The sequence below is a fragment of the Sebastes umbrosus genome, chromosome 3, assembly GCF_015220745.1.
Source record: "Sebastes umbrosus isolate fSebUmb1 chromosome 3, fSebUmb1.pri, whole genome shotgun sequence".
In the NCBI taxonomy this organism is placed as follows: domain Eukaryota; kingdom Metazoa; phylum Chordata; class Actinopteri; order Perciformes; family Sebastidae; genus Sebastes; species Sebastes umbrosus.
Window position 1 is genome coordinate 14,866,856 of NC_051271.1, and position 14,104 is coordinate 14,880,959.

The 14,104-nt window shown below is 38.9% G+C and overlaps 1 protein-coding gene across 1 annotated transcript; it reads right to left on the reverse strand.

Annotated features, from left to right (window-relative positions):
- Positions 1-1,609: 1,609 nt before the first annotated feature.
- On the reverse strand, positions 1,610-13,539 carry LOC119485711 (WD40 repeat-containing protein SMU1-like). Its single transcript, XM_037765450.1, has 12 exons — positions 13,315-13,539; positions 10,915-11,125; positions 10,686-10,838; positions 10,488-10,604; positions 8,775-8,897; positions 7,779-7,898; positions 6,846-6,962; positions 6,598-6,725; positions 4,161-4,287; positions 3,900-4,061; positions 2,854-3,006; positions 1,610-2,652 (listed from the first exon to the last, which is right to left on the reverse strand). Exons 1-12 carry the CDS (start codon positions 13,338-13,340, stop codon positions 2,554-2,556), a joined length of 1,536 nt encoding a protein of 511 aa, XP_037621378.1. The 5' UTR covers positions 13,341-13,539; the 3' UTR covers positions 1,610-2,553.
- Positions 13,540-14,104: the final 565 nt, after the last annotated feature.

Here is a 14,104-nt window from a genome sequence, read left to right on the forward strand (position 1 = left end):
AGTCAATTTTATTTATGTTGCCCAAAATAACAAATTTGCCTCAGGGGGCTTTGCAATCTATAAAGTATACAACATCCTCTTTCCTTTTGACCCTTGCATCGGATGAGGAAAACTCATTAAAAAAAAACTTTAGCTAGGAAAAAATGGAAGAAACCTCAGGAAGAGCGACAGAGGAGGGATCCCTCTCTCAGGATGGACAGATGTGCAATAGACGTCTTGTGTACAGAATAAGCAACATGATAAAATTAAAACATAGACAATCCATATGACAAAATGATACATATGAGAGCAGTAATATTATAATAATAATAGAAAAATGACTACTAATAATAATAGCAGCAGTGGATGCAATAGAAAAATAATAAAAGCAGTAATAGTAGCAGTAAGGATAATAGAAATATGACTTTATTATAATAAATAATATTCTGAGACAGTAAACTGATTTTGGACTGTTGATTTGACAAAACAACATTACAAAATTTCACTTTGCCCCAAGTTAAAATTAGTTTAATTACTTTCCAATGTACAGACAAGCATATTTTTTGTTTCAAATTGATTACGTATATTTCTAATTCTGGCGTTTTTGAACTACAAGAACTGAAAAATGTATTTTATCATTTTATAAATAAGTGAGTTATTTAAAAAAAAATGGCACACAAACACTGACAATTGTAAAGGTTTTTGAATTTTATTTATAATCATTTTTGACATGACTGGCAGTATTATATACAACAATGAATATATAAAAATTGAGTTTAATGACTAAACATTATTTGCATCAATGATAAATGGATGCTAGTACAGAGACAGATGATAGAAAGTACCAAATACTGTAGTAAAAATAATAAATACTGGCCGAGGCAGTAGCTCTGTTTACTGATGCACAGGAACACTGATTACAGTCATGTGACCACGTTAAATACATTCATTATATACACAGCAGGATACTGGATGTGTCACTGGAGCTCCGTTGAGGTTCATCATTAGGCATCATGCATATGTTTAAGGAGTACTAAAATTATTGTAGAGCCACATTTAGACACTGAGGTAGCATGCAGGGAACACGGAGGGACAAAACTTATCGTTTCATCAAAGTTACAAAAGTATTATTATAAACTAAAGCTGTCAAATCATATACCTGATATTGTTTGTTTTTGCCCAAACAAGAGGCGGCTTTTATTACAAATATTTCCACGACAGTTCACCATCATGCATTTTCATGTCTAATAAAGACAGAAGAGATGAAAATGGGGATTCAAACTGCACTGGTGATGATCCATGAGGACGTGTGTGTGTGTGTGTGTGTGTGTGTGTGTGTGTGTGAGTACAGTATGGAGGGCCGAAACAGCGCTGCAAACTTGTATAAAGCAAATACCTTACAAATGAATCATCAATAAATAAAACAAATGTAAAAAATAATGTACAAATATATGTATTAAAAATATATTAATTAAGACCCACTAAGAGTTTATAAAAGAGTTTAACAATATACTTAAAGTATACTAATATTCTTCTTACAGTCAAATGAAAAGACCAAAACCAACACTGAAGAATATCAAGAATATCGCCTTTGCCGGCGATGGTCACCCGCCTGCATTCGTGCAATTGCGAAAACTTGCAAAAACGTGAAAAAACTCTCACGAGACTCGCTGTCCAACAACTTGTCCTAACCCTAACTATTCAAGGTCAATGCCTAACCTTCCAGACACGACCATCAATGAGCCTCAGTGTTGCACGAGGTAACATGTTCCTTTATTACCATGAACATGGGTACTGTAGTTTATTCAGAGGCCGGCCCAACGACACTATCCTACTGCTGTAAATACTCACTAGAGCACCAAATGTGGCACCGACACATTTTGTAGTTTGATTTACATTTGCTAAAAGAAAATGCAGTGCCCAGCTGTTTCTAGGAAATTATTTAGCTTTTTTATATTTGTGACAAATTTTTTAAGATTTACATCTTCAGTCAGAAACAAAGGACTTTGGGCTGACAACCACAGACATGGTGGGGAATTTGTTTAGTATAGTTGGTTGTGTTCTTTTCATGTGATTCATTTTCATTCATGACATTTTTTAAAAGAGAGATTTAAAAGATTATTTTCTCAATTTCCTTTTTGATTTACCAACTTTACTCCTGTTTTCTTTTTCATATGCCAACTGTATTATTTCCCCACTATATAGCAAAATCATTCTAATCCACCATCGGGCATAAAACAAACACTCTCACTGGCTGATACCTGAACTTGTTGACATTTTCAAATGATTGGCAGAAATTACCACACTTCATTAAAGTCTTGACCTTGGAAACAGCAATTCAGGAAACAACTTCACCCCAGGGTCCGTTTAGTAGCTGTTGTGGTGCTTTCAATCATATCACATGATATTCATCACCAGATGGAGTCAAGGAAATCTCAACAATTGATTTGGAACCTCAGCTTTTGTGCCAAAATTGACAAGAAGAAATTAAAGTGCTCATAAAAATGGAATAAATTGCTTTATAACCATGTGTAAGGCTCTCCATGTCCTGCATAACACGATGCAGGAGACAGTTTAAGGCTTCCATAGCCTGAGCAGACCGTCCTCGCTGTATGTGGCGATCAGATTCTCATGTGGGTGGTGAGCGATGCCAATTACATCTTTCTCGTGAACCTGTGGGAGCAGAGGAACACAGATCACCACACATTCTCCGGTTCCCATCAGCCTCCTTGTTTAGGACTGCAGCTGTGACACAGTCAGAGTATCAAGTGAGACAGAAAATAACTAGATTGAAAAACATTGGCAGCACAGTGTGGACGAACTGTCTCCTCTCACAGACTTCAATAATGAGCGGATATTATCAGCAGAGCTTACTGTCAGCGTTTTCTGCAGCCTTCCTGTCGTATAGTTGAAGCAGTACAGCACTAAGTCCTCTCCCACACAGTAAATCCACTCCCCGCGGGGTGACAGGGTGCAGCACACAAAGTTGGCTCCCTCCTTTCTATCTGAGCTGAAGGTCTTCACAGTCTGCAGAGAAAGAGGAGGAGAGATTCTCAGACATAATATTTGAGTTCAGTAGTAGCATAACGCAAATATAATGGAAGTTGTTCAGGAAGTTTCAAAGTGCGTTCGCTTTTTATTAGCCATGCGAGCTCTAGAGAGGACAACTATCGCTCGGTCATTTGGTCAAACACTTTGATCCAGACTGAAATATCTCAACAGCTATTGGATGGATTGACCATAGACTGTATAGAAGAAGTAGACGTAGTCACCGTGATATTTTGAAGCCTTGAGTTTGGGATTTTGACCGTCGTCATCTTGTTTTTTTGCAACCAGAAGTGACACGAGAGGGTGGAGCTAATAATAAGACATTTTTAGGCGACCAAAATCTAACAATTAACTTTAATGAACTGAAAAAACAAAGTTAAAGTTAACTCCCAGACCTGACAACGCTGTGGTAGCGACCTGTCAATCACAAGGTAGCCACGCCCTAAAGCATACCCTGCTTTATGGTCTATTTGACTCTAAATGGGACCATAATTTACTAAATGAACATCATGCTGTATTGAAGAAGACTTGAAACTAGCAATTGAGACCATAAACTCATGTTTACAATGTTTACTGAGGTAATAAATCAACTTCTATACAATCAGACTTCTTTTTGCAACCAGAGTCGTCGCCCCCTGCTGGCTATTAGAAAGAATGCACATTTAAGGCACTTCTGCATTGGCTTCACTTCTCAGACCTAGAAGTTGCCACCTGGGAGTAACATGACATTTTGTACAGACATTCATGGTCCCCAGAGGATGAGTCCCACAGACTTCTAGTATTGTAAATGGAGTCAATCTAGATGTGAAAGTACCTCTTGTTCATTAGATCTGAATATTGTTTGTGTATAGATGATAAGTCAGAGCTCTCACCTGACCGTGCATGCTCATGATGACCACCGAGTTGGAGTGGTTACAAATCAAAAAGTGCTCTGGGTTTTGGGGAAGAGGGATCACGTTGTTGACGGGGACGTCTGGGTTCGGGGAAAGAGATTTGAACGTGTGGAGGCATTCGCAGGATTTTGTGTTCCAAATCTAAAATATGCACATAAATATGAAATAAGTGACACTCTCCCAGCCACATAAAAATAACCCAGATGCAGCACGGACATGAATATAATGTGGTCATTGTACCTTAACTGTGCCATCGGATGAGGCACTGATGATGTGAAGTCCATCTGGAGTGAAAGCTGCATCATTTACAAACGACGAATGGCCGTTTAACTCCTTTAGTGTCTTGCCTGACCTCAGTTCATGGATTCTGAAAATGACATATTGGAAAAATGATTGACATATTAAATCAAACAAAACAGCAGCTCTGACTTATTAACAAATCCACATTTGCTCAACTCAAGAGTGGATTTTTCTTGGGTGCAGACGAAACGTGTTGCTGAGCTGCCGATGTGTTATTTGTAGCTCCTGCGGAGCAACTGGGTGCAGATTAAGCTAAACCATGACAAAACGCCTAATGCTCACTGATTCACTCCGTCTCTGGGAGGATGATTGTAAACATTTCAGACTCCCAGCTTGTGGAATTTGCAATGGGGAGGAACACGTTGCAGCCTTGTGCCGGAGCACATGGTCTCTCTCAGCTGCACCCACTCGGCACATGTGCTTCCGACACAACACAGAGGCTCAGCTCCCCCCCCCCCAAGGAGTCAGAAATAGATATTCATATTCACATATTCAAATCCTCGACTATGAAGGAGATTCAGTGGGTTTGTGTGTTTGTGAGAGACAGGAAATGAAAGTCAGATGTCTTTGCCCCCACATATTTACATTCAGGTGCATTACCCATCATGCAACATGTGCTATCAGCCAGCAATATGGAGCAAGAAATAGGAAAACTATATTAACAGATGCATTATAGATAGCATAATTTGGGAATCAATTTGATAATACAGCACATAAGGGTTCCTTCTCTACTAACTAGGGATGTCAAAATACCAGAAATTTGGTAGTCGATACCAACACCAGTGAAATTCCACAGTAAAAAAACTAAAACAAAACAATAACCCCCCATGTGCTTCATCATACACTGCTTTATTACCGTTTGCATACTAGTTTTTTGCAAATTTATTATTAATTCCTGATGATTTGCCTCAAGTTTCTCGCCAAAAACTACATTTTACAAGAATACATTTGAAAGCATCATAATAACGTTATAATTTACCTTTGAACACATCATAATGCAACTCAATGCAACCTCTTTACGTTAGCTGTTAGCCAAGCAGGACTGTGCTGCCCAACGGCTGCCAACAGCTAACCTTAACTAGCTCTCCTTCTACTGATTTCTACACAGATTAGTTGTTCACAATGTAACATTATCATTTTATCGATGTTTTGTCTCCGTAGAAAAACGAGTACAGTCATGTTTTCCGAATTTTGGCATCGATTTGGTTCCCAAAGTATCAGCTCTCGTGACACAAAAAATCTTTTCTATTTCTAACTAACCACACCGATTTTTAATTATGAGCCTCTACCGAATGGTTATGTCCATTTACAGCAAAACTACCACACTAAATTTACCCAAATGAATCATATGCATCCTAAATGCATCATATTGACAACAGTTTATAACTAGATAACTTGGTTATATTGGATCGTATTCCACGGCAATATTCAGTTTTGGTAATTAAAAAAATGTCACGAATACTATCTTTACCATTCATGGACATCTGACACAATTGGATGACTGTGTTTTTTAAAAAATTATGATAAAGTCATGATTTTTTTGGTTGGTATTGGTGGTGTTATCATTTATTGGGCTTGTTGTGGCAACATTTTGCTAATCCACCGTGGGATGCATAAAGAGCTCACAGCCTTCCAGCTGCCTAAACTTTAGTGAATCATGTCTGAGGTCAGTGAGAGCTCTCAGCTTCCTCCCACAGTAGACAAGCAAAGTTTTACCACAACAAGGCTCCAGAAATTGAAAAAGGCTCCCACCATGTTCTTTGTTTTGTTTCTCTTTTAAAACTGTTGGTGCATCATTTGTGAATTCACTTATTTACTTCCCTTTTATAAATTGAATTTACTGTATTAGGTATTAAAATATTTTAATTCATTTGTTTATTGCATTAAATTATATGTTTTCCTATATATACATCTATTAAGACTTTCCTTAATCTGTTTACTGCATGTCAATACAAAGCTCTCTAAGTCGTCCACACAGTGTTTGCAGTTAGTCTACAGGTCAAGTTTAACTTCTATATGAGTAATATTACTAAAATGGTAAATGGACTTGCATTTATATAGCGCTTTTCTAGTCTTCCGACCACTCAAAGCGCTTTACACTACATGTCAGTATTCACCCATTCACACACACATTCATACACTGATGGCAGAGGCTGCTAACGTGCCAACATAGCACATCAGGATCTAATCTAAATACTCATTCACACACCGATGGCTATGCCTTCGGTTAAGTGTCTTGCTCAAGGACACATCAACATGTGACCCGGAGCAGCAGGGGATCAAACCGCAGACCTTTCGATTGGTGGACAACCTGCTCTACCCTCTGAGCCACAGCCGCCCTTCTACTACTATGAGTCAGTGTCAGTGTGTCAGTCACCTGATGGTCTGGTTAAAGGAGCCACTGAGGATCTGGTCGTTGTCCTTGGAGAAGCTCAGACAGGTCACACCTTTGTTATGGGCGTGCTCGAACCTCCGCAGGCACAAACCGCTGTGGATCTTCCACACCTTCGCCAACAACACACACAAACACACATGTTTTTGAATGATTGGTTGCTTATGTTGACATGTTGACATGTTGACAAATATTCAGAATAATATCAACCGACAGCATTATAAGATCCAAACCTTTATTTTTCCGTTCTGAGCCCCAGTTGCCAGCAGATCTGTGTCCTGACTGAAGCACATACACAGCACAGCATCATCCATCATCATGTAGCTGTCTTGGGCCTGGTACTTTAAATCCTAATACATCCATGCAAACACACACACACACACACACACAAACACACACACACGCACAAAAATAAAAAAATAAAAAAAATAAACCAAATAAATAATAAGATTTCCATCATACTTTGTCATAAATACTTGCTGTAAAAAAAATATCAGCCTTATCAGATAAGGTCCACAAAATTCATGGTAATCAGGTGATAATTAGCAAGTAATCTATTTGAAATTATTTTGGAACTACTGCCAAATTACCTCAATATTTACCTCAAAATGTATCGAAAATGACTTTATTATAAACATTATTTAATAATTATATGCTAAAATAGCATATAATAGCATAATAATACATGTGCGCTGCTCTTCATCAGAGGTGGAAAACCAAAACTAACAGAAGACACTTCTGATCAGGCACAAATCTTACCATTGCGTGACTTATTGTCTACACAAAATGCAAATTACCAGCTATTAGGAAATAGGTAATTTGGCAATAATTCCAAAGACATTTCAAATAGGTTACTTGCTAATTATCACCTAATTACCATTAAATTTGCGGACCTGTAAAATGAAGTGTTACCAAAAAATCTGTTATTTAACCCGGTAAAAAAGTTTAAAATCCTTTTGGCCAAGAGGGCGGCATTAAAACATTGATAAACACAAACAACAAACAGACTAAGACAACACACAGTATAAACAATATCCAGTTACAATACATAAATAGGTATTAGTTTCCATAATTATCTGAAATAAAGTAAAAACATTACATTAGAAAAATAAAGATGATAAGAAGTCTCGGTATTGTCGAGTGTCATGATGTGAAATATAACTCACCTTACTAATTTTTCCAGTGTTAAAGTTCCAGACCTCGATGAAACCGTCCACCGATCCACTGATTAAGTATTTGCCATCAGGAGAGAAACGGGCGCACTCCACATGAGACCGCCGCCCAAACTGCAGGTTAAAACCACACACAGTTGTTCACAGTTGGGTTTGCTGCCTGTGATCCAGACTCACTGAGATATAAGATACAAACTAATAACAAGTTTTTGCTGCAGTCTGAAGTCGTGCAGGCCGACCCTTCACTCACACTTATGACCTCGGGCAGAGAAAAGCAAGGACAAGCTGAGGCAGCTCCATCTGGACGCAAGTGATGAGATCACAGCCAGAGACTGAGACAAGTGCCTTCAGGTGAGTGAAGTAATTAGTTTTGTGTGTGTGTGTGTGTGTGTGTGTGTGTGTGTGTGTGTTAGTCTACATTAGGAGATGACATTAATAAAAATAGAAAGGTTTTATTTACTGCAAATGCACTGTTTACTACGAAGATGTCGTTTTTGCCTCAACTCTCACAATTACCAAACCAGACTTCAAATGTCCTAAACACTGTTATATAGATCAGCAGTGGTTCCCAACCTGGGGGTCCCAACCCCCACTAGGGGTCGCCAAAGCTTCACAGGGGGTCGCAAGTCCCTCTTGATTTTAAGGGGTGTGAATTTGTCAAAAAAGAATCCTATTAAGTATGAATGATTGTCTGCTCAGAATTAATCCAAATCGCTGGTTTTACACAAACTTCCTTCAGTTACTGCGTTCACTATTTGGGTTAAATGTGCAGTTTAACAGCTGTGCTGTACTGTTATTGTTATGCATTGAATATAATATGAAATATCCATAAAATGTGTCACTTAGGGGTCGTCGGTTTACTCCATGATAGAGAAGGGGTCCCTTAAGGTAAAAGGTTGGGAAGCACTGATAAAGAGTGTAGAATACAGTGTAGAGTATATGTATATAAAATGAAGAAGAATTTGTTAATCCGAACTGGTGGTGGTCTACCTTGATGTGTCGGTACAGCTGTGTTGGAAAGCTCTCCTTCTCCACAGGTCTGTCCTTGATGCCAGATGTGTCGATGGTCATGTCGGGGGAGAGCTGATCTGCATACTGCTGCATCCTCATAGACTGTGGATCAGTCGACAGAAAACATTAAGTATTTTACTCAGTTAATGTCAAGATGTCAACAAAATCAAGAATTCTAGGAAATGCCAACTTGAATATTAAAATTGATTGTTTTTTTATGTAGTGTTGTTGTCCCACAACACATGCATGATGGAAATAAAAGAACTACTTGCAGCTTGATTACTGTAAAAACAAATAGTGAATTTGGATGCAACAGCTCCCAAAACAAAAGAGATAAAGTCATAAATCCTTGGGAAATCATACTTTTACTCACTTCTCGATATTGATTTGATTTTTATTATTATTATGCCAAACAGGCTGACAAGACATAATTATTTAGAAAATAAAGAAAAAGACAGAAACCAGAGTATAAATTAAAAATAATTCGGAATAAATAAACCATCCTGACGTTTTTTCCAAGCTTGAGAATCAAAAGTAGTCAACATATAAGCATTAAAATTAAATACTCATTCTATTCTGTCATCATCACTCTCGTTGATATATTCAAATTTCAAATCGGCAGTAGTTGTCCTGTTGCAGATCAAATGGCAGCTTTATAATTTAGTAAAATAATATCTTGTATACTACGGCCAAAACACTATCAACAAATGGAGATAATTTATACTTTTTAGTATTTATTTATTGCATTATAGGTTCTGTAAACAGGCCAATTCTGTCAGATATTTTACTGGCACCTTTACTGAGCAAAAAAAGCAAAAATCAGTATGCTGTATTTATTCTTGGAATCGCTGCAAGGTTTGACAGTCACAATCTTCGTGCTGAAATAGTGCGGTTTCAGTGCAGGTGAGGATATAAAATGCATGCTGGACCATCAGCTACACAATAAATTGAGCATCTCTTAGAAAAGACCTATGTAACAAATAATACTAATTTGGGACTAATTTCATAACTGTATTTTTTTTCTAATGTGCTGCTCCATCCAATGAAACGACAGTCACTAAAACTCTAAAGTATTTATCTATAAAATGAAATATTCATGACTAAATGAATAAACATCAAAGGAAAGAAATATTATTACTTATTTAAAAGTTTCACACTTAAAAACTCAGTTTCATCCGAACTGTGTGGGTGCGATTTGATCAGATTTGATTGATGTTAGTCAAGTTTCCATGCAAATCTAGTGCATATTTATAACAGAATTTCCTGAAAACTAGTAAAAGAAAATGCAAATTAAAGTGTGTTTCCATCCACAATCTTATGCAAATATTCACTAAGTCTATTTCCACTGCACTTTGTCGCATTTTTCTTTTATTAATTCACCAACTTTTCCATCTTGGCCAAGCATAAAAACGTTTTTCCTTTTATTTAACTGTTCTTACTGTGGCAGGACAACACGTGGTCATGAAGGACACCATCACTGATAAAATAAATAGAAATATGTAGAAAAAATTGGGAGTGAAAAATGTGTTTTCAGGGCCTTTAAGAACCTCTTATCAAGGTGGCAAAACAGTTTGTACATGACAGCAGTGAAAGAGAGGAGACCTTTGAGTGCTATGGATATGGATTAAATGGCTTCCCTTGCTATACAATTACAGAGTGAGTACTGAGAGTGATATTGATCTCTATACTCACGCCAACTTGTTCCAGGAGCCCCATGAGGCGAGACGGTGGCACCACGCTGACCTCCCTCACCAGCGCCTCGGCTATTGCCCTGCGCCGCTTCTCCTTGCTGCTGCCTTTCGGGTACGCCTGCAGTGACACGCAGAGGACGTCACTTTATGAAGAACTTACAGCTGTTTAAAAGAAGAAAGAAATACTTTATTGTCTTACCTCACGAGGGTCAAAGTAGGAGCATGTTAGCAAGTTCTCCAGATGGATGTACCTCTCTGGCTGCGTCTGCTTCAACATGATCATGGGGTCAGTTTGTCTGAGGAGAGAGCGAGCTGCTCCCACCTCCCTCATCTCAATGAGCTCCATTACAACCTAGTAAACAGATCAGTGGTCATCAGATGCTAATCAAGCCAAGAAAAAGTATGAGCTGGTTGATGCAAAAGCTCACCTGCTCATAAAGGTCAATAAGCGTGTTGTCGGGCAGCTTGAGGGACTCGATAGCCAGCAGGACGGAGTCCCAGTGGCCGCTCTTTATGTCTGCTATGAAGCTGTCGATGCTTTCCACTGTGTTGAGCGAGACGGTGGTTTCCTCCTGCAAGGTGGTCAGTGTTCGGTAGAGGTTGTTCTCCTTGAGGTATTGCATTATCAGGCGTATCACACTAGACGAGAGAGGTTCATGTTACAACCACATGCTGACTGATAATCCTGCCTAGTGTAAGCCTGTAGAGTTGCCATGGGGGTGAAGTCATACAAGGATAAGAGTTCAATTACAAGTTGCAGTTTGTGTACATGGACGGATTATGAGACAATGGGCACAGGCATGTAAAGGACCCCCACCCCTCCTACACAACAACAAGAGCCACAGACTCAAAGAAACGTGTTTTTGATTATTTTGCATCATCTCATTTTTTGTCTCCGTAGTTTTTTTCTGTCAATTTTGGTCGTTTTGCATCTCTGTAGTCGTTTTGTATCTTTTTTGGTAGCTTTGTATCTCTTTGTAGTCGTTTTGCATCTTTTTGTAGTCGTTTTGTATCTCTTTCTTGTTGTTTTCGATCTTTTTGTAGTCGTTTTGCATCTCTTTGTAGTCGTTTTGCATCTTTTTGTAGTCGTTTTGTATCTCTTTCTTGTTGTTTTCGATCTTTTTGTAGTCGTTTTGCATCTCTTTCTTGTTGTTTTCGATCTCTTTGTAGTTGTTTTGCTTCTCTTTGTGGTCATTTTGTGTCTCTGTTTGGTAGTTCTGCATCTCTCTGAAAACGTTTTGAGTGTTTTTTGGTAGTTTTGCATCTCTTTTTGGTCATTTTGCATATCTTTGAATTAATTTTGTGTCTCTTTGTGCTTGTTTTGTGTCTCTGTGTAGTCATTTAGCATCTTTTTTTGGGAAGCTTTGTACCTCTTTTTGGTCGTTTTGTATCTCCCTGTAGTCTTTTTGCATCTCTTTTTGGTAGTTCTTCATCTCTTTGGTGTCTTTTTGTGTCTCTTTTTGGTCATTTTGCATCTCTTATTGTTGTCATTTGCATCTCTTTTTTGTTAGTTTTGCACCTCTTTTTGTTATTTTTGTGACTCATTTTGTTAGTAAAATGTTAGCAGTAACTTCAAACAGAGGCTTGGGGCCCCATAACCTGTTGGACCCCTGGGCCAGTAGGTCCATACAGTAATCCGTCCATGTGTGTATAAGCAACAGCAGAAACCCTTCTCTGTGGAAGTGATTCTGTTGTTGGTACGTGATGATTTTGTCTGGCATATCTTGATCTCAGTATTTATTGTTTCTGTCACACTCCAATGATCAACTGGATACTGTTTTATTTTCAGATGCTGTCACACACGTAGCCGTAGATTTGTCTGGCACAACTATCAAAAGAAAAGATTTGTGCAAGCTGTTCCAATCAAAACAAGACAAGCAGCATGGATCCTGCTTCATGTGGACTTTTGTCCCACTTCAGAGGCCATCTGCTGAGCGTTTCCACAACATCCCATTTCCCCTCTGTTGTCACTGCATCAGCACCAGGCTGCAGGACTTTTAAGTTTGATCGCCCATGGAGACATTGCCTGGTGACTGGATTAACATCACCCACGGCCAGTTTTAATGCTGAATGTTTTCATTAAATAAGAAACCCACCACAAGATTCAATTTGGCAACAATGTGCACTTCATCCCCCACGTTTCCCCCCACAGGAAGACTGACCAATAAAAAAGCACGTGCACATCCTTGCCTGAGGTGGAGAGCCTATTAGATCAACAGGCACATGTGGATGAAACAGACATTAAAACAGCCCGGACACTCCTCTCTCTGAGCATTATCAGCAAGAACCATCACATTAAATGGCTCAAAGCACCATTTGAGCGTCAAAGCCTCACAGTGCCCATTGGCCACATGTGCAGCACCACAATAAACAGTGTATTAATGAAGAAAATGTAGTAGTGATTGTATGGGAGGTTCCACAAGCATCTGCACCACAAACCAAACGCAGATAATAAATAACACCAGCGTCATAAATAAAGATTATTTAACATAGTTGTTTATTTCTTTAAATCAAACATTATGACACACATGCCAATATCCTTAGAAATAATGTCACATTTTATTGTAAGAAGGAACTTTTAGAAAAAGCAAAATGATGATTCCCCAAATGAACATCAGTAATTATAAACATCCTCCAGTTTAATGCGTAATGCGCAATTAAGTCTCCATAACAGACCCACACACTTCTCTATTGAGGAGACACTGGTGTTTCCTTTTTTTTTGTACAGTAACACAGGTGGTCTTATAATTACATATTTCTATTGTCAGCACCAAACTATCACTGGTAACTCGTTATTTACCAAAAAAAAAAAAGGAAAGCACACTTACTCCGAGGGCTCCATCTCCGTAGCCATGCTGATGTTGTCTCCTGCTGATGCCACACTGGACTGATGCTGATGGGCTCGGTGCTCGGTGCTAGAGCCACGTGAAGGCAGTGTGCTGAGGACCACCCACTACACGTGCTTCTCTTGTGTCTCGCAATTTTTTTTTTTTGCAGGCGGGCAGCAAGTCACAAACCTTGTGACTGCTGCTACCACACAGTCTTGGAGCTATACACACCCCCTTCCTCAATCCATGACGCATGCCGATATACAGGAGACAGACTGTGTGTGTGTGTCTGCAGGAGACGCAGCTGCAGCTCCGAGATGCTGCTGCAGCATCAGCACCACCACGGACAGACAGATGCTCGTGGCTCAGAGCGTGCTCGCCCTTTAGGAACCACTGGAGCAAATAGCATTGTCCTCTAAAATCACCTCAGTGCTCATGATCGATATGTGAACAAAAAAAAAGCTGCTGGGTGCTTTATGAGCATCTTTGCCTTGACTCTCAATCCCTATGTGATTACCAGCCATCACTGTACAATTACAGAGTGGGTTGTGAGTGTTAATCAGCTATGATGTGATGCCACTTCAGTGCCGGATTTAATAAACCTGTTGGTGAGCAGAAGCCTTAATCCATCACAGATGTTTTATCTAAACTACACAACAACCTTCCTTATTGTCAAACCAGTGTGGATGCTAAAGCACAGATGGGCTACAAAATAGATTAATATACTTGAGGCTAGGGCTGTGTATTGGCAAGATATATATATATATATATATATATATATACAGTATAT